Here is a 20,089-nt window from a genome sequence, read left to right as displayed (position 1 = left end):
GCGTTTTTTTGAGAGAGGTCGGACGCACAAAAAATGCAACAGGATGCATTTTGTGCGCCCAGGCGCACACTACAAAAAAACGCATGCGCATACAAACGCGTACAAATGCATACCAATGCGCACCCATGTTAAGGATAGGAAAAAAAACGCATGCGCATAAACGCAGCGCAAAAAAACGCAAGTGTGAAACCAGCCTTACTGCATTTTATTGCAATGTTGCCTTGGCCAAAAAAAAAAAGAAGTAATCAGGCAATTTGGTTCTTTTTCTCTTTACGCCATATACCAATCGGATTAATTTACTTTATATTTTGATAGAACGGACATTTCCGAACACAGATATACCAAACATCTATATATTTGTTTTTTTTTAATTTTTACATTTTTAATGGTGCAAAGGGGGTGATTTAAACTTTTGTATTTTTTTACTTTTTTCATATTTTTCAAGATTTTTTTTTTTTTTTACTATTTGCTGCCTTTTTTAGTCCCTTTAAGGGATTGGAAGCAACATTCGTCCATTTGCCTGTGCTAAACATAGCAGTGCTTCAGTGCGGCTGTTAAAGGCACTTGTTGGCTGATGAAATTAGCTGCCACGTGCGGGGAAAGATGCGGGGTCACACGCTGAGCCCGCATCAAAGGCAGGGACATGACTTATGACGTAAGTAAACGTCATGAAGGAGTTAATGATGGACAAGCACTTTGACCTGTTTTTCAGCTCATAACATTTTTGAAAATATAAATTTTTCATACCTTCCTAAAAGCAATTCTTTCTTTTTTTTCTAATATGTGATGTATGTGAAGCATATTGTAATCTCAGCTATTTGTTACATCTGTAGAGAGAGAGAGAGTTACAGATTGTAGTATGTTTTTATTTATCTCGCATTTTTCTTTCTTTTTTTTTTATTTCAAAGTGGCATGTTCTGTTTATGAACTGGAACATGTCTCTACCTGCTGGCAATTGTGTAAACTGCAATTGGTAAATCCGCACCCTTGGGTCGTCCATCTATAATACAACAAAGTGCAGCCAATATTTTGAAGGAGGAATAGAATGGCGTATATGTCTGCGGAGATTTTTTTGTAGATTTTCCCTCCGAGTTTCATCTGTTTTTAACATTGCTAAGAGTCAATGGATAAATAAAAAACTTCAGGCAGTCTACTTGCTTCAGGGAAAGAAAAAAACGGATAAGAAAAAATAGCATGATAAGAAAACTGGTCCATTTCTTTTTAATGGTAAATATACAAATTGTTTTTTTAGAGAGGAAAAGCATCTATTGAATGTAGCAATCCTAAAAGTCAATATCGACCCTTTATCGAGCCTTGCCATGTGACTTAGGATAAAAGCCAAACCAGAATCTTAATTTGCAGTCACTTGTTTCGGGGTACTGCCCCTCATCAGTGCAAAGAGTGAGATCTGATTTGGCTAAGTGAGAGGTCGCTGACCGGGATCCAAAGGGTAACGTTTCTCCTTGTAAAGAGTGACATGCAAAGCTTGGCATGCCAATGTGAGGAGGCTTTTAAGCCACTGGGAAATTAAATGTGCAAATTGCCTCTTCCGAGAGAATCTTAATTTGCAGACGCTTGTTTCGGGGTACTGCCTCTCATCAGTGCAAAGAGTGAGATCTGATTTGGCTAAGTGAGAGGTCGCTGACCGGGATCCAAAGGGTAACGTTTCTCCTTGTAAAGAGTGACATGCAAAGCTTGGCATGCCAATGTGAGGAGGCTTTTAAGCCACTGGGAAATTAAATGTGCAAATTGCCTCTTCCGAGAGGAAGAGGACTAGAACCAACTATTGGAAGTCAATATTTACCCTTTAATGAGCCTTGTCGAATGACTTTGAATGTGTGGATGCAGCCTTAGGTGATGTCATTTTATTTGTGTTTTGCAAGCAATTATAAAAGAGCTGATTCAACCGGGACCAACCCTGATTTGTGGCTTTCTTGTCTACTCATCACAGAAAAGACTGGGTTCCAGTTACGTCCGGTGGCCGGCCTCCTATCTGCTCGTGACTTCCTCTCTAGCTTGGCTTTTCGTGTTTTCCAGTGCACCCAGTATATTCGACATGCGTCCTCTCCCATGCACTCGCCAGAGCCGTATGTAATAAATCACAGTTGTACCATAACTGACATTATTGGACCATTTTCTCTAAAAGAGTGTAATCAAAATATTTCGGAGTAGGAGTTTTGGGCAGCACCAACTCCATATCCCTAGTGGAGAAGGAGTTGTGTATGTGAGGTTACTGACTAATAAAGTCAATGCGCAATAAATAAAAGGACAATTATTTGAATTTAATTGGTGCTGGTCAATAGGATCTACCCTCCTAGGACGTCTATACAGGCACGCAGGTCACAGGAAGCTGAATTAAATGATATCTTGATATCTGCGATCTGATGCCTTATTTGCATTTTTCTTAATATGTAAAAGAACTGTTAAAATCTATGGGTTGGACATAGATCTCCCTGACAAACTGCCACCAGTGCTTATTACAATGCCAATGTGAGACATGTAGATTAGGAGAGAAAAAGACATCAGATCGCAGATATCAAGGTATCATTTTATTCAGCTTCCTGTGACCTACATGCCCATATAGACGGCTTAGGACGGTTGATCCTACTGACAGATTCCCTTTAATGTACTGTATTTCTTCACTACATTTAAAAAATGTATCCAATCTATCATGTCGAGAATCCACTTTACATGAGGCTAGGACCTAATGGTCATTTCCATCAGTATGAGCCCCTTGTAGGCATGTATATTACATTAATGATGGTACTTATGGCGGTACAATCAATGAAGATATAATATTTGGCGGTTTTAATTAGGTTAAGTCTACCATGACTGTAAAAGGTTTCATCAATTGAGTTTCCGGATAAAGACGAGCTTCCATAGTCAGTGGATAACAGGGTGACTCTATTTGTAGAAACATACCCAGAACATGATATCCATAATCATTTCTCGTCCTGCTCCACAGGGACTGTTGTCATGAGCTGCTCGGACATGTTCCTATGTTGGCTGATAAAACGTTTGCTCAGTTTTCACAGGTAAATTTCAAAAGAGTTTTATTAAAAAATTGTCATCTACATGGATCCGAATGATGGAGTTAAAGGGGGAGATCATAAAATAATTGTTTGATATGTTGTAGAAACGAGGGGGTGCCCCCCAAAAAATGAGAATAACTTATTTAAATTTTTTTTTATTCAAGATAACATCTTGAAAACATTAATCCCCTGCAAAATCCTGTCCATTAGATGACACGCACTTGTCCCATTTCTCACACTGTTCGGAACACTTTTTATCTTCTTCTGATCTAAAGCTGCTAAGTGCCTCCAGCGATTTTTTTTTTTTTAAATCTCTTCTATGTCCTAAAAACGCTTTCCCTTTAGGTTTTTCCTCATTCTTGGGAATAAGAAGAAGTCAATGGGTGCTTGGTTGGGAGAGTAAGGGGGTGAGAAACTGTTGTCATGACGTTTTTTGCCAAAAACTGGTTGATTTTCAACGCTGTGTGGGAAGGCGCGTTGTCACGGTGAGGTGGCCAGTCCCCTGATCGCCACAATTCAGGTATTTTTTATCTCACTGCCTCACGCAATCGCTTCAGCACTCTCAGATAGTAATGTTGGTTCACTATGATGCCCTGAGGAACCAATTCAACATGAATGACTCCTTTGACGTCGAAAGAACAAACCATCATGGTCTTCAAATTTGACTTATGCTTTATTGGTCTGGGCGATGAAGCCGTCTTCCACTGGTTGGTCTGCGGTTTGGTTTGAGAATCATCAGTGTTAGGCTGTGTGCCCACGATGCGATTTTTAAGCGTTTTTGCCGCGATTTTCGGCACAAAAACGCTGCAAAAAAGGTTAAAAATCGTGTACATGACGCCCCCCATGCATTCCTATGGCATTCCGCACATGCTGTGCTAATGCTGCGCTTTTTTCCGCAGCGGAATCGCATCGCGGAAAAAAATCACAGCATGATCTTTCTTTTGTACGGAATCGCAATGAATTGCCGCGATTCCGCACCCATAGGAATGCAGGAGAATCACTTACTTCCCGCATGTGGCTATGCCCACCATGCGGGAAGTTAAGCGTCTCATGTGCGGTTGGTACCCACGGTGGGGAGGAGAGGAGACTGTCCTCCAGGCCCTGGGTACCATACCCCTGTAAAAAAAGAATAAAAAATCGGGGTATATTTACCTTCCGACATCCCGCGCTGCCTTCCCGGGCCTCAGCGTTCCCAGTAATGCCTTGCGGCAAGGTCCTGTGATGACGTAGTCTCGCGAGATCGCTATAGTAATGCGAGACCAACGTCATCACAGGTCTCACAAGGCATCGCTGGGAACGGGAGCGTCGCCGAGACCGCGCGGGACGTCGGAAGGTAAATATACCCCGATTTTTTATTTTGTAATTATTTTTTACATTCTTTCTTTTACCATTGATGCCGCATAGGCGGCCTCAATAGTAAAATGCCGGTCACACTTGTCAAACACTATGTTCGACGAGTGTGACCAACCTGTCAATCACATTCCAAGCGATGCTTCAAATCGCTTGGAATAGTGCTTGAATTTCGCACGGGAAAATCGAGGCAAAATCGCGAACATAATTGAGGTAAAATCGCGCGGAAAAAACCGCGCAATTTCTGGGAAGGAGTTCGGTTTTCAGTGTCCGAATTTAAACGCAACGCGGGCACATAGCCTAACACCAAGATCCATCCCCTGAGATGACTTTTGACAAAAAAATCAGGGTCAGCCCCTTACTTGCCCGACCTAGCTCCCTGCAATATCTTCATATTCCCAAGTATGAAGAAAAACCTAAGGGGAAAGCCACTAAATAAAAGTTGGGACAATTGCATACCATCTACTGGACAGGACTTTGAAGGGGATTAATGTTTTCAAGATGTTATCTTGAATAAAAAAAGTAAGTCTTGTTTTTTTTTGGGGGGGGTACCCTCTCGTATATATAAAAATTTCATGATCATAAAGGTGGCATTGCCCTGCCAATTTCTTAAAGGGAACATGTCCCACCAGGTTTCCTTTATATAACTGTCAGGTGCTAGACTCATGGGCATCACTGGTCTGTGCTCTGCCCCCACAATCGACAGCGCTCCTGTCTTAGTTGACGTGACTGATGTATCCGACGTTACCCACGGTTTGTTGAACTCTCATGCCTGCTCAGTAGGGAACAGCAGCTGCGCAGGTGCAACAGAATCTGTGGATGATGTAGGAGAGGTCAGCCACGTCTATGAAGGCATGAGGGCTGGGGATTGAGGCGGCACCAAGCACTCTCCGGAAACACCTATGGACCAGACTGCTGACGTTGCTGCTTATTCTATTTATTGGAGGCATGACGGGGCTGAAAGTCACAACGATACCTCACCCTATGATGAAGCTGCTGCGATGGGGAATCTTGAGTGGACAATTGCAGTGTGTGTTTTTAGTTTTTTTTTGTAAGGTTTTAATACCCCAGAAATGTCCAGACATAAGGCAATAATATGGAGTACTGCCTTCTCCTCTAATTAAAGGAATCTGTCACTAGGTTTTAGTCACCTAAACTGAAAGCAGCATAATGTAGAGATAGAAACCATAATTTCAGTGATGTGTCATTTATCCGGCTTCTAGCTGTAGTTTTGAAAAAATCACTCTCTTATCAGCAGGAGATTATGATTAGAGAACTAGTAAACCTGCTGCCTTGTAATCCTCCATATTCCTGAGTGGCGTATAAGCACGCCACCATTACTAGTTAGCCACTTTCTGCCTATGCACAGTGTACACAGAAAGCTGCCAATCAGTGATGTGGGGTTATACAAAGCTCAGAATTCAGAGAACGGCTAAATCTGCAGCAGATAAAATTGAGATTTTTTCAAAAGTGCAGCAAGTATCTTAGTATGCAATACATTGCTGGAATCAGTATCTCTGCTCCTACATCATGATGCTGTCAGTTGTGATAGTAAATACATGGCGACAGATTCCCTTTAAAGCACTGAAAGTGCTTTATGTGACACTATTAGAATAAGTCTAGAATTATGCTCCAAAGGTTTTCAATTTTCACATGATCTAAACATATAAGTAAATTTCACTTTTTTTGTTTTCAATTTGTACATCTGAACAGATCCTAAGATGCATCATATGGTAGAGACAATTGAATTTAGTGCAAAAAGGAGTAATTGCAAGAGACATATGCTTTATGCACCTCTGGAGCCTTTCCATACTGATGTACATGTATGTTGGCACCATATAGAGGGGATGAAATTAGTATTGAACACATCACCAATTTTCTAAAGCTGCTATGGACATGTGGGTCGCCCTCCCAGGGCTGTGGGGTACTCGGTATCGGGCCGGTATCAGCGGGATGTGTCACAGCAGCGATGACCGTGACCCTGGGCGCCCAAGTGGTACCCAGATGTAGCGGTGCTGAGTGTGTTAGCGCAAAAATGAATGGAGGACACCGGGGCTTGTACTTTAGTTCCAAAGCTTTACTCACAGTCTGTAGTACACACAGGTGCCTGCCTCCGTGCCGTGTCCTCCGGGTCAGAGACTCAGTCAACCTCCCGGCAAGATGGAATGCTCCCCTCCAACACTCCGCCAACATGTGCCTTTCTGAACGTCTCCTCTATAGCGCCTTTAAGGCTACTTTCACACATCAGTTTTTTGCCGTCAGGCAGGATCCGGCTATTTTTAGAAAAAACGGATCCGGCATAAATTTTGGAGAACTGTAGAAACGGATCCGTTTTTTTGCTGGATCCGTCTAGCAGGTTATATCTGTTCCTGGGGGCTGGCCAATTGGATCTGAGCATGCGCAGACTTAAAAAAACGGATCCGGTGGCTGGATCCGTCTTTTTCTGGATCCGGCGCATTCCGGCGCCCATAGACTTTCATTGTAGCAAAAAGCTGGAAGCGCCGGATCCGGCGCTTCCGGCTTTTTCGCCGGAGACAAAAAACGTTACAGTAGCCGTTTTTTCCAGACGCCGGAATGAGACAAGTTGCCGGATCCGGCAAAAAACGGATGAAACGCAATGCCATCCGGCACGATCCGGCGCTAATGCAAGTCAATGGGGAAAAACTGGATCCGGCATTGCATTTTGCCGGATCCGGTTTTACAAAAAAAAGCCGGATCGCGCCTGAAGGCAAAAAACTGATGTGTGAAAGAGGCCTAAGTGTGAAGTACTCCCAGTACTGAGTTACACTGGAGTGCCTCCTAACAGATGTTCCCAAGAACTCCACTTGTACGGCAGACAGCTGTAGCCTGCTTCAGGGACTCCCTACTCCTGAGTCCCGGCTCACTATCCAAGTTGCTGTTGTGCCCCAAGTCTTAGATGGGAGTAGTGCATTTACAGCCTACTACTCCACCGGTGTCTGCTGCAGAACCATAAGTGTCCATACAACCTCGGGGACCGGGCCCCGGCCTTGCGCCTAGAACCTATAGGCAGGGTTCCTCCTCTAACCCACGTCCTCTCTGTTCTACTCCTTCGTTCCGTACTATTCTCTCTTTCTTATGGAAGTGCAGGTTTCAGTTCTACATCCTTCTCCTTCTTTCCTTTCCCGTGCCAGCTGGCTCAGATCACTGAGGCAGCTGCAGCACTCCTTCCTCCATCCCTTCTTCCAGGGATCCTCACTCCTCTCCGAGTGGCTTCTTTACTCACTCCTCCTGTCAGACTCAACTGACTCAGACTGTCCTGTAATCCTAAACCTCCCCACTCTTTTATGTAATCTCAACTCCACCCAGCTCCCGGCACATTTAGTGTTCCAAGCAGGGAGCCACCAAAGGTGCTCTGCTACCCTCTGAGCAAGAGCCGCAATGTGGCTTTGCTGAACTACTGTGTAGTGTGGGATGCGAGTGTTGGAGCGTGGACAGGAGTTCCCACCTTACCTGGATGGTGGGGCACTACACCTTAGGAGAAGGTGCAGTACCTCTGTGGTGACTGAGCCTCAGGGGCGCCACATACCCCCGTTAAACACAGCACATCCGCGGGCTGCAAGGCAAAGAAAGTTGACAATACAGGAACATACAAATTTTTACAATGCTGAATAAACATTTTTTATACTAAACTTCCCAATGTGAGAGGTACTCACTCTTGAACATTGCAAACAATTCTTAATTAACTATCTACGTCTCTAGTCAAAAGTGCAATTTTTAATACCGTACGTAATTCAAAGTGCTATCATCTGTTACTCACTATCACTTCAGTACTCTTTATCAATACATTTCTTTCTTTCTCTAGTGCACATTTTCTACTTCTTTTCAACTCTGAGTGATAACAGTGGTACCTGGTTCATCATCTACATTTTTAATTATTTATTCAAATCTTTCATCTTTCTATCAAAACATTCCTAATTCTATATAAAAGCTATCATAAGACACATTATCAAATACTTCACATTAAAATTTTTCAATAATTCTTGTAACCGCTGGACACCACTCCCAGCCTGGATCTCTTGCAGTGTTCTTTGATTGGAGACACGCTCCAACTGAGGTAGACGCTATCTTCGAAAAGTGTCCTATGTAAAACCAAGAGAGAGCACCTAAAGAGGCGCAAACTATTTACAAAGGCAGTTCTGGATCATACAGCGTTCATGATCTCCACAGTTCAGGTAAAGAGGCTGCCAACAAAACAGGGCAACACAGAGAAAACAAAACTAGGACATGATAAACAAAAATAGGGAATCTGGTGCAAAACAGGAAACAAAGCACAACTGTGCAAATACCCTCCTGGGTAACGAGAATGACTGGGAACTGCCACCAGATGAAATACTTTGTGTTATGATGAGTCACCGAAGGAGGAAAAAACAAAATACCAGCTAAGTCCAGAAAAACCAGAGAGGTTGGCAGCTATCGGATTGCAGACCCCTGAACCTATCCACAACAACTAGCAGTAGCCGTGGGGGGTTCCTACGGTGCCCTAGACCCCTCGATCACAGCCGGAGAGCTACATAGCCTAAAGACAGAAAGGGGAAAAACTAAACTGCCCCAGAGCAGACCCCAAAGCAATAGGCAGCCCCCAACATATAATGACGGTGAAGCAAGATGAAAACACTAAAACAGATAGAAAGATAGGTTGAGCAAATGATGGGGCCCAAGCTAACTACATAGGACAGGATAGGAAAGCTGCTGTCTGCCATCCGCAAAAACTCTATCAAAATGAGCCAACCGACTGATAGGAAAACCAGGCCCTGAAGTCGCTAGGCTTCAAAAGACTATATCAACACTCAGGTATATTCTGAAGACAGAGCAAAAGATCAACAGATCAGAGACAAAAATGGAATTCAGCTCACCCCCGGCCGGGGATGGCAGAACTCCCAAAAAACAAGGCAAAACAAAAACAAAATAGAAGAGTACAAAGCAGAGCAGAAAAACTTAGCTTTGAGACGCAGGAATCAGACTGGTCTCCAAGAATCCAGCAGGAAAATCACCAGCCAGGAAGAAGGGCGTCAGCAGCCTTATATCCAGTCCTCAATTCCAGCCACCCAGTTATCATCTAGCTGCCCAGGTGTTTGGTAATCAGTCTCACTACCTTCCTTCACCAGAGGAGGGAGTTCATCAGACCTCAATGGTGAAGGGAAAAATGAACTCAACAACTTTGGGTGTCTTCATTCTGTTGCTGGTTGCTTGCCAAAGGGCACGGTGGTGATAACTGGTGCGATGATTGTCTAGGGCCTTGAAGCTGTGGTAAAGGGAACCCATAATGCATATCAATGCCCATCAACTGTTCCTCATGGGTGGATGGCTCTGTTGCTCAGGTGCGTGGCCTAGCACCTAGGGATGTCGCAGCTTGTCGGCACTGATAGGCAACTACATGGGGACTTGGCAGCCAAGGGATCCCGAGGTCACTATCCCAAAGCGACCTAGACTCCTCCAATCCCCGAAGATGTCGAATCATGCGTGCCTGTTCCAGCCGTACCCTTCTCAGTAGGGACCTCCTCCACCTCCCCATCTCCGACAGTCCAGTGCCCCCAGCCGACTCAACCCATTAGGCGGGCCGGGGTATATACCTGGTGCCTCCCGGCGGTGCGGTCTCTGCTCCGCTGCAGGCGTAGTGGGAGTGGGCTCTGCCCGGTGGGACACCGAGGACGGCGGTGGAGCTAACGGCAGCTCCGGATCCGCGGGGGTCTCAGTAGGGACCTGCGCGGCCGCGTCAGGTCCGGACGGGGGCTTCTCTTCCTCCGCTTCCACTCCCTGTGCTGTGTACAACTCCTCCGGTAGTAGCGGCAGGGAGGGAACAAAGTACGCTGCCGGTGGCATGGCAGCTGTTGCAGGCTCCACATGGTCTGCCTGGAAGAGGTCCGGTGCAGCAGCGGCGGATACCGGTGTTGCGGGTACTGCTGGTGTAGGCCCCTCCTGGGCGTGCTGCAGATTCAATGTCCATAGCGCTTCCTGCCTCAGTTGCAGGCGGCGCGTCAGCTGGGTGATTTTGTCCTCCAGCTGCTGGCTGTTCATCTCAGATACGGGGTCGGAGCCTTCAGCCATGGCGCCAGGGAGATTCAGCATGACCTCCTTGCGCTCCGCAGGCCTCCTCCCGTCTCTCTCCAAGATGGCGTTCTCGCGTTCTCCTTCCTGCCTCGGCCCCTTTCCTGCCACTGGCTTCTGCCCCTCCTTCTTGGGGTGGCGTTTTCTTCCAGAGCCTCTATACCAAGCCAGTATACGAACCCCTCGGGGGGTGGGCCATGCTGCTGTCACATAGTAATTCAGGCAGGGGAGGCCCAAGACTGTTCGCGGTCTTTTCCTAGGACCTCCCATATCATCACGCCCTTCTTCTCCGCGCCAGCGGCCATTTTTAATGTTCATTTTACAGTCTATTAAACTGGGTCTTCTGCACATTCTCAAAAGTTTTAAGTCCAACAAATCTTACTCACACAGAACCCGATGGCATCGGGTCTCGTCATCCTGTTCGTGACGTCAAGTTGGGTCTCCCTCCCAGGGCTGTGGGGTACTCGGTACCGGGTCGGTATCAGCGGGATTTGTCACAGCAGCAGTGACCCAGACCGTGGCCCTGGGCGCCCAAGTGATGGGGGAATGTAATGGTTTGAATGAATAGTTTGTGACGCCACCTGTGGTGCTCGGCAAGTGAGGTGTTAGGCCGACGCAGCTTGCAGATCCTCCGGGGCTGGTGGTGTGTTGCAGCCAAGATGGTGAAGCTCCCCACAGGTGGAGCTGTAGCCCCAGGGCAGTGAAGATGTAGGGGAAGAGGAGAGGCGCAGGCAGTGTAGAAGCTGGTAACCAGATGTAGCGGTGATGAGTGTGTTAGCGCAAGAATGAATGGAGGACACCGGGGCTTGTAGTTCCAAAGCTTTACTCACAGTCTGTAGTACACACAGGTGCCTGCCTCCGTGCCATGTCCCCTGGGTCAGGGACTCAGTCAACCTCCAGGCAAGATGGAATGCTCCCCTCCAGCACTCCGCCAACATGTGCCTTTCTGAACGTCTCCTCTATAGCGCCTTTAAGTGTGAAGTACTCCCAGTACTGAGTTACACTGGAGTGCCTCCTAACAGATGTTCCCTAGAACTCCACTTGTACGGCAGACAGCTGTAGCCAGCTTCGGGGACTCCCTACTCTTGAGTCCCGGCTCACTATCCAAGTTGATGTTGTGCCCCAACTCTTAGATGGGAGTAGTGCATTTACAGCCTACTACTCCACCGGTGTCTGCTGCAGAACCATAAGTGTCCATACAACCTCGGGGACCAGGCCCCAGCCTTGCGCCTAGTACCTATAGGCAGGGTTCTTCCTCTAACCCACGTCCTCTCTTTTCTACTCCTTCGTTCCGTAATATTCTCTCTTTCTTATGGAAGTGCAGGTTTCAGTTCTACGTCCTTCTCCTTCTTTCCTTTCCCGTGCCTGCTGGCTCAGATCACTGAGGCAGCTGCAGCACTCCTTCCTCCATCCCTTCTTCCAGGGATCCCCACTCCTCTCCGAGTGGCTTCCTTACTCACTCCTCCTGTCAGACTCAACTGACTCAGACTGTCCTGTAATCCTAAACCTCCACCCACCTCCCAGCACGTCCAGTGTTCCAAGCAGGGAACCACCAAAGGTGCTCTGCTACCCCCTGAGCATGGAGCCGCGATGTGGTTGTGCTGAACTACCCTGTTGTGTGGGATGCGAGTGTTGGAGCGTGGACAGGAGTTCCCACCTTACCTGGATGGTGGGGCACTACACCTTAGGAGAAGGTGCAGTACCTCTGTGGCGACTGAGCCTCACGGGCACCACACATGAAATTCTCACTAGATCTCAGTAGCAACATATCCAATCCACACAGGCAATGAAATCAAACCATAGATGTCTATAAATTAAGTTATGTGTAATAATGCGAAATGACACAGGGAAAACATATTGAAAACTATTACTGAAATTTATTTAATACTTGGTACGAAAGCTTTTGTTGGTGATGGCAACTTCAAGACGCCTCGTGTATGGAGAAACTAGTCACAGACATTGCTCAGGTATAATTTTGTCCCATTTTTTCACATAAACACTCTTCAAATCCTGAAGCTCCCATGGGCTCCTTCTATGGACTCTGAGCTTTTAGTTCCTTCCATACATTTTCTATTGGATTCAAGTCAGGTGATTGGCTGGGCCATTCTAGCAGCTTTATTTTCTTTCTCTAAAATCAATTGAGACTTTCTTTGCCTGTGTGTTTGGGATCATTGTCTTGCTAACATGTCCACTCACATTTCATCTTCATCATCCTGGTAGATGGCAGATTTTTATCAAGAATGTCTCGGCAGATTTGTCATTCATCCTTCCTTCAATTACATGAAGTTTGTCAGTGCCATATGCTGAAAAACATCCCAACACCATGATGCTCCCACCTCCAAATTTTACTGTTAGTATGGTGCTTTAGGGGTGATATGCAGTGCCTTTCTGCCTACAAACATGGAGTGTATTATAGCATCCAAAGAGTTCAATTTTGGTCTTGTCTGTCTAGACTATATTCTCCCAGTATTTCACAGGCTTGTCTAAATGTTGTTGACCAAACCTAAAACACACTTTAACATGCTTTTTGTGCAGCAATAGTCTTGCATGGTGAGTGTACACACAGACCATGGAGGTTGAGTGCATTACTTAAAGTTTTCTTAACTATAACTATCATTGCACCTGCTGATTCCAGGTCTTTCTTTAACTCTCCACAGGTGGTCCTTGGCTCTTTGGCCAGCTCTTCTGATCATTCTTTTCACTTCTCTGTCTAAAATCAAGACCACCTTGGTTTATGGAGAAATTATATGCTTTCTACTTCTGTATTATGGCCCCAAGAATGCTCACTCGAACATTCAGTAGTTTACAAATTCTTTCATAACCAATGCCATCTGTTGTGAGTTCATTTTCCCCTTCATTACTGAGGCCCGAGGAACTCCCTCTTCTGGTAAAGAAAGGTAGTGAGCCTGATTATCAAACACCTGAGGCTGATGATGATGACTGGCTGAGTGGAGTTACTGACTGGATATAAGGCTCCCGACGCCCTTCTGCCCTGTGGGTGATTTCTCTGTGGGATCCTTGGAGACCAGTCTGAATTCCTGCTCCTCTAAAGCTAAGTTTGCTGCTCGGCCTTTTGCTTTGTGCTTTGACTTTGTTTTGCTTTGTTTTTCTGGATTTCTGCCATTCCCTGCTGGGTGTGCTGAATTCATTTAGCTCTGTCTTCTGAAAATACCTGAGTGCTGATTTAGTTTTTGAAGCCTAGCTGCTTCAGGGCCTTTTTCATATCAGCTTGTTGGCTTATGTCTTTGATAGGGTTTTGGCAGATTGCAGACAGCAGCCTTCCTGTCCTTTCCTATCTAGGTAGTTTTGGGCCCCGTCTTTGCTCAGTCTATCTTTCTGTCTGTGTTAGTATTTTCATCTTGCTTCACCGTCATTATATGTTGGGGGCTGCCTATTGCTTTGGGGTCTGCTCTGGGGCAGTTTAGATTTCCCCTTTCTTTCTTTAGGCCTATGTAATTCTCCGGCTGTGATCGAGGGGTCTAGGGCATCGTAGGAACCCCCCACGGCTACTGCTAGTTGTGTTGATAGGTTCAGGGGTCTGCAATCTGATAGTTGCCAACTTCTCTGGTTTTCTGGACTTAGCTTGTATTTCTGCTTTTGCCTCCTACGGTGACTAATTCATAACAGCCATCAGTATGTTTTGCAACAATAGGGTTGAGAAGGTCTTGAGACAGCTCACTGGTTTTACCCCTCATGAGATGTTTCTTATGTGGCACCTTGGTAATGAGACACCATTTTATAGACCATCAGTTTTACCAGCTGATGTTATTATTCACTAAGTGTCAGGACTGCTTTCTAATTACTGATAGATTTCAGCTGGTGTCTTGATTTTCCATGGCTTTTTGCACCTCTCTTTCTTCATGTGTTCAATACTGTTTCCCTTTGTCATTTCCCATTATTACTCATAACTTAATTTATGGACATCTGTAGTTTCATTTCTTTGCCTGCGTGGATTGGATGGGTTGTTACCAATACTTGGTGAGAATTTCCTGTCAATCGCAACTTTAGAAATACATTTACTTAGAAAATTGGTGACAAGGTGAATACTTATTTCATAAGTATAAAATATAAGTATAATATATTAAAAAATAGCAGATAAATAATCATTTATATTGCTGAGTCTATATGTTTTATGAAGGACATTGGCTTGGCATCGCTTGGAGCGACAGATGAAGAGATTGAGAAACTTGCCACGGTAAGAACCATTAAAGAATGGATGTGATCCACAATACAGGTATGATTATTGGCGTTTAATTAAGCTGCTGCTATACAGCCCCTGAGTGGGTACAATATAAATGTAGGCTAGTTTCACACTAGCATATGGAGGAGCTGCGGAGGGATGAGCACTTCCTCCGTGAAGCTCTGCCCCCTGCCGTGCCCCTTCCGTTCAGCTCCGCCTACGTCGGCATGCGTCCTGCATACCCTATCTTTAACATTGGGTACGCAGGCCATGCCGATGTATGTGGATGCCTCCGGATGCGTCGTTTTGACGGTGCTGTGACCTGCGCCGAATGTAACGTATTGCATTTTGTTGCGGTCGTCGCACCGTTAAAACGACGTACGTGGAGGCAACCGCATACATCGGCATGGCCTGCGTACCAAATGCTAAAGATAGGGTACACAGGCTGCATGCTGACGTAGGCGGAGCTGATTGGAGGAGGCGCGGCAGTTGGCGGAGCTTCACGGAGGAATTCCGCATCCCTCCGCAGCTCCTCCATATGCTATGTGAAATTAGCCTTATCCATTTATTCAGCCACCAGGTATATCTGGGAGGATGAAGTTCATGCATCAATACTTAGCATTAAAGCAGTTTAATCGTATTGATATTTGATAACGTTTGACTGCATGAGATCCGGCAGACCTTTAATCTTGGTCTGCCACTTCATTCAGTGTGTGGGGGGAGTTAGTGGGGCTCCTCCATTCTTGTGGTCAGTGGGACCCCCAGGGGTGGGACCTTCTGCAATCAGATTCTTGTCACAATGACACAACTATGACTTATAGTTACTGCTAGAGGTATTGTGCACATATTGCTGTATCAATGATTTGTAACACGTGTCACTCAGCCAAAGATCGCACTATGCCACTACTACGTCTCAGCATAATGTAAACCATCAGCAAGCTGATAGTGATCTGCAGTATTTTTGCAGATTTGCAGTTTCAGCCGTAATAAAAAGTTACGTAGAAAATATTTTCACTGCCAAGTAATCAAAATTGCCATTTTCATTTAAATGGAATCTGTCAGCAGGTTTTTTATACCTCATCTGAGAGCAACATAATGTAGGAAAAGAGACCCTGATTCCAGTGATGTATCACTTAGTTTACTGGGTGCAGTAGCTGTGATACAATCAGGGTTTTTAGGGAGCAGTCAGCGGTACTAGATGGACAACGATCGCATTGCAATGCTCGGACTGGCCGCTGGCTCTCCGGGCCCAAGTGTAACAGTTGATTAGAAATATAGTCTGTTACGCTCAGGTCTGGAGAGCCAACATCCATCATCGTTGTATACGACCATCTGACTGCGCCCTTAGATGCAGGATGTAGCAGAGCTCAGAAAGCTGACCCCACCCACACCACTGCTGACTTGGCCCATGCCACAACTATCTATGTACACTGTATATTGACAGTGAGCTGCTTATCAGAGGATGGAGTGTGATTAGACCATGGCTCATGTGAGTTGTAGTCCAGGCAGTGACAATCTCTTGGTGATAAAACCTTCATTGTATAGAAACAACAGCACATAGCTTAATAAGTGACACATCACTGAACTCTGTGTCCCAGCCCCTATTTCATGCTGCCTTCAGATTACATCATAGTAAAATCTTGACATGACGTGGTGGTGACTTGACCTATGGAGATTCCTAGTCAGCAGAGACCCCAGAAAGTTTAATGGGCAGACATAGGGGCACGTAGGAATGTTTGAAACATGCTCTTTTTTGCTTTGTGTAAATCCATATAAATCTCTTGTATGCTATATGTATAAGAATAGAAGTTGTTTTAACACTTTGTTTTCAATTGCATGTTGTGACAGCTCTATTGGTTTACTGTGGAGTTTGGACTTTGCAAGCAGGATGGAGAAGTGAAAGCCTATGGTGCCGGTTTACTGTCTTCATATGGTGAATTGCTGGTATGTATTATTCTACAATTGGAAAATTAGCATGGGTATAATTATACTGGGTGCAGGGGATACAATCACACTCAGGCACTGAATCCTAGGGGGCCCAAAAGGTCCAGATGTGCAGATACATTCTATAAAAGACCCATGATAGTTGGAGGCTCTGTTTGAGATTTTGCATTTGGGCCCATAAGTTTTTATTTATTTTACTCACTTATATAGCCCCATTAATTCTACAGCGCTTTACAGACATTATCATCACTGCCCCCATTGGGGCTCACAGTCTTGATTCCCTATAAGTATGTCTTTGGAGTGCGAGATGAAAACTACAAAAACACATGGAGAATATACAAGAAGAACATACAGCATACATACTAGCAGATTTTGTCCTTGGTGGGATTTGAACCCAGCGCTGCAAGGCTGTAGTGCTAATCACTGAACCACCGTGCTGCCCATGTTTCAAGTTATGCTCAATGAGAAGTAATTTTTTGTTGTCAACATGTCCTAGAAATATTCATTGTTAACACATCATCTATTGACCATGTCTTCTGGCCATCACTGGATCTGCATCAGCCATGGTTATGGCAAGTTTTTTTCCCTCAAAGAGTAAGATGGTGAACAAGGGCATTGTGCCATGTGATGAGCCATATAAGTATTTTAATGAGCCAAGATACTAGAAAAGCGGATTTACTCTGCGTTCCTGAAATTCCAATCAAGGATCCAAGAACAAAGATTTGTTAAAAGTGGTTTAATGTCAATGCATTTCGAAGTCAACTGTTGTGGTTGCCCTTAAAGAGGAGTCAGTTGACTTTGAAGTGCGTTAGTGGGTCGACCTCCCAGGGCCGTGGGGTACTCTGTACCGGGCCGGTGTCGGCGGGATGTGTCCCAGCAGCGGTGACCCGATCCGTGGCCCTGGGCACCCAATTAATAGGGGGGAGTTTGAATGATGGAATGTAGCTAATGGAAATAGTTTGTGACGCCACCTGTGGTGTTCGACAAGTGAGATGTTAAGCCGACACTGCTTGCAGATCCTCTGGGGCTGGTGGTGTGTTGCAGCCAAGATGGTGAAGCTCCCCACAGGTGAAGCTATAGCCCCAGGGCAGTGTAGATGTGGAATTAGAGGAGAGGCACAAGTGGTGTGGAAGTTGGTACCCAGATGTAGCAATGCTGGGTGTGTTGACACAAGAATCAATGGAGGACACCAGGGCTTGTAGTTCCAAAGCTTTACTCACAGTCTGTAGTACACACAGGTGCCTGCCTCCATACTGTGTCCTCCGGGTCAGAGGCTCAATCAACCTCCTGGTCAGGTGGAATGCTCCCTTCCAACACTCCGCCAACATGTACCTTTCTGAACGTCTCCTCTTATAGCGCCTTTAAGTGTGAAGATCTCCTAGTACTGCGTTACACTGGAGTTCCTGCTGACAGATGTTCCCAAGAACTCTACTTGTACGGCAGACAGCTGTAGCCTGCTTCGGGACCTCCTCACTCCTGAGTCCAGGCTCACTATCCAAGTTGCTGTTGTGCCCCCAAGTCTTAGATGGGAGTAGTGCATTTACAGCCCACTACTCCACCGGTGTCTGCTGCAGGGCCATTAGCATCCATACAATCTCGGGGACCGGGCCCCGGCCTTGTGCTTAGAACTTCTAGGCATGGTTCTCTCCTAACCCACGTCCTCTGTTCCCTTCAAGTTTCAGTTCAATGTCTTTCTCCTTCTTTCCTTTCCCGTGCCAGCAGACCCAGGTCACTGAGGTCTGCTGCAGCACCTCCTTCCTCCATCCCTCTCTCAGGGATCTTCTTTCCTCACTCCTCTCTGAGTGGCTTCCTCTCTCAGACTGACCTGTAATCCTAAACATTCCCACTCTTTTATGTATTCTCAACTCCACCCGCCTCCCAGCACGTTTCGTATTCCAAGCAGGGAGCCATCAAAGGTGCTCTGCTACACTCCAAGCAGGGAGCCGCAATGTGGCTTTGCTGAACTACTCTGTTGTGTGGGGTGCGAGTGAAGGAGCATGGTCAGGAGCCCTCAACTTACCTTGATGGTGGGGCACCACACCTCAGGAGGAGGTGCAGTACCTCTGTGGCGACTGAGCCTCAGGGGCACCACATACCCCCCTGTTAAACACAGCACATCCGCGGGCTGCAAGGCAAACAAAGTTGACAACACAGGAACATACAACATTTTTGTAATGCTAAACAAACATTTCTTATACTAAACTTCCCAATGTGGGAGGCACTCATTCTTGAACGTTGCATACAATTCTTAACTATCTAAAATCTTAAGTCAAAAGTGCAATTTTCAGTACAATACGTAATTCAAAGTGCTATTGTCTGTTACTCACTATCACTTCAGTATTCTTCATCAACACATTTCTTTCCATCTTTAGTGCACATTTTCTACTTTCTTTTAACTCTGAGTGACAACCGTGGTGCCTGGTTCATCACCTACATTTCCAATTCTTTTATTCTTTATTCAAATCTCTCATCTCTCTGTCAAAACATTCCTAATTCTATATAAAAGCCATTTCCTAGTTACCAATACTTTCATAAGACAAATCATTATCAAATACTTCACATTAAAACTTTCAACAATTCTTGTAAACGCTGGACACCGCTCCCAGCCGGGATCTCTTGCAGTGTCCTTTGATTGGAGTCATACTCCAGATGAGATAGACCTTATCTTCGAAAAGTGTCTATGTAAAACCAAGAGAGGGCACCAAAAGAGGTGCAACTATTTACAATCGCAGTTCTGGACCATTCAGCGTTCATGATCTCCTTAGTTCAAGTATAAAGGCTGCCAACAAAACTGGGGAACTCTGGAAAAATATACTAGGACATGATAACCAAAAATAGGAAAACTGGTACAAAAAATAGAAAACAATGGCACAACTGTGCAAATACCCTCCTGGGTAACGAGATTTACTAATGGTTGTTTCCTCCTGAGGTTTCTGGACTGGAACCGCTACCAGATGTGATGCTTTGGGTATCTTCATCTTGTTGCTGGCTGCTGGCCAAAGGGCAGGGTTGTGGCAGCTGATGTGATTGCCGCCTAGGGTCTTGTAGCTGTGGTAAAGGGAACCCATGATGCATATCGATACTCATCAACGGATCCTCATGGGTGGGTGGCTCTGTTGCTCTGGTGCGTGGCCTAGCACCGGGGGGATGCCGCAGCTTGTTGGCGCTGATAGGCAACTACATGGGGACTTGGCAGCCAAGGGATCCCGAGGTCACTATCCCAAAGCGGCCTAGACTCCTCCAATCCCCAAAGATGCCGGATCGTGCGTGTCTGTTCCAGTCGTACCCTTCTCAGTAGGGACCTCCTCCACCTCCCCATCTCCGACAACCCAGTGCCCCCAGCTGATTCTTCCAACTGCCTCATTTTGAGTTCCCGCAAGGCAGCCTCCGACAACGTGCAGTCAGAGGGCAACCCATTAGTAGGGCCGGGGTATATACCTGGTGCTTCCCGGCGCCGCGGTCTCTGCTCCGGTGCGGACGTAGTGATGGTGGGCGCTGCCAGGTGGGACACCGGGGA

At 45.8% G+C, this 20,089-nt stretch overlaps 1 protein-coding gene across 2 annotated transcripts in view; it reads left to right on the top strand.

Moving 5' to 3' along the window:
- TH (tyrosine hydroxylase) overlaps positions 1-20,089 on the top strand; it is a 107,186-nt gene that overhangs the window by 73,533 nt on the left and 13,564 nt on the right. For both annotated transcript variants that reach the window (XM_073574054.1, XM_073574052.1), the window contains exons 8-11: positions 1,952-2,087; positions 2,966-3,035; positions 14,587-14,643; positions 16,477-16,572. In XM_073574054.1, the coding sequence (XP_073430155.1) occupies positions 1,952-2,087; positions 2,966-3,035; positions 14,587-14,643; positions 16,477-16,572 (359 nt within the window). The remainder of the gene's footprint in view (positions 1-1,951; positions 2,088-2,965; positions 3,036-14,586; positions 14,644-16,476; positions 16,573-20,089) is intronic.

Source organism: Dendrobates tinctorius, unplaced genomic scaffold (assembly GCF_039654945.1).
Source record: "Dendrobates tinctorius isolate UK_male_01 unplaced genomic scaffold, ASM3965494v1 ptg000037l, whole genome shotgun sequence".
NCBI lineage: Eukaryota > Metazoa > Chordata > Amphibia > Anura > Dendrobatidae > Dendrobates > Dendrobates tinctorius.
The sequence above is the reverse complement of the archived record's forward strand: the minus strand, read 5'-3'. Positions and strand labels throughout refer to the sequence as shown.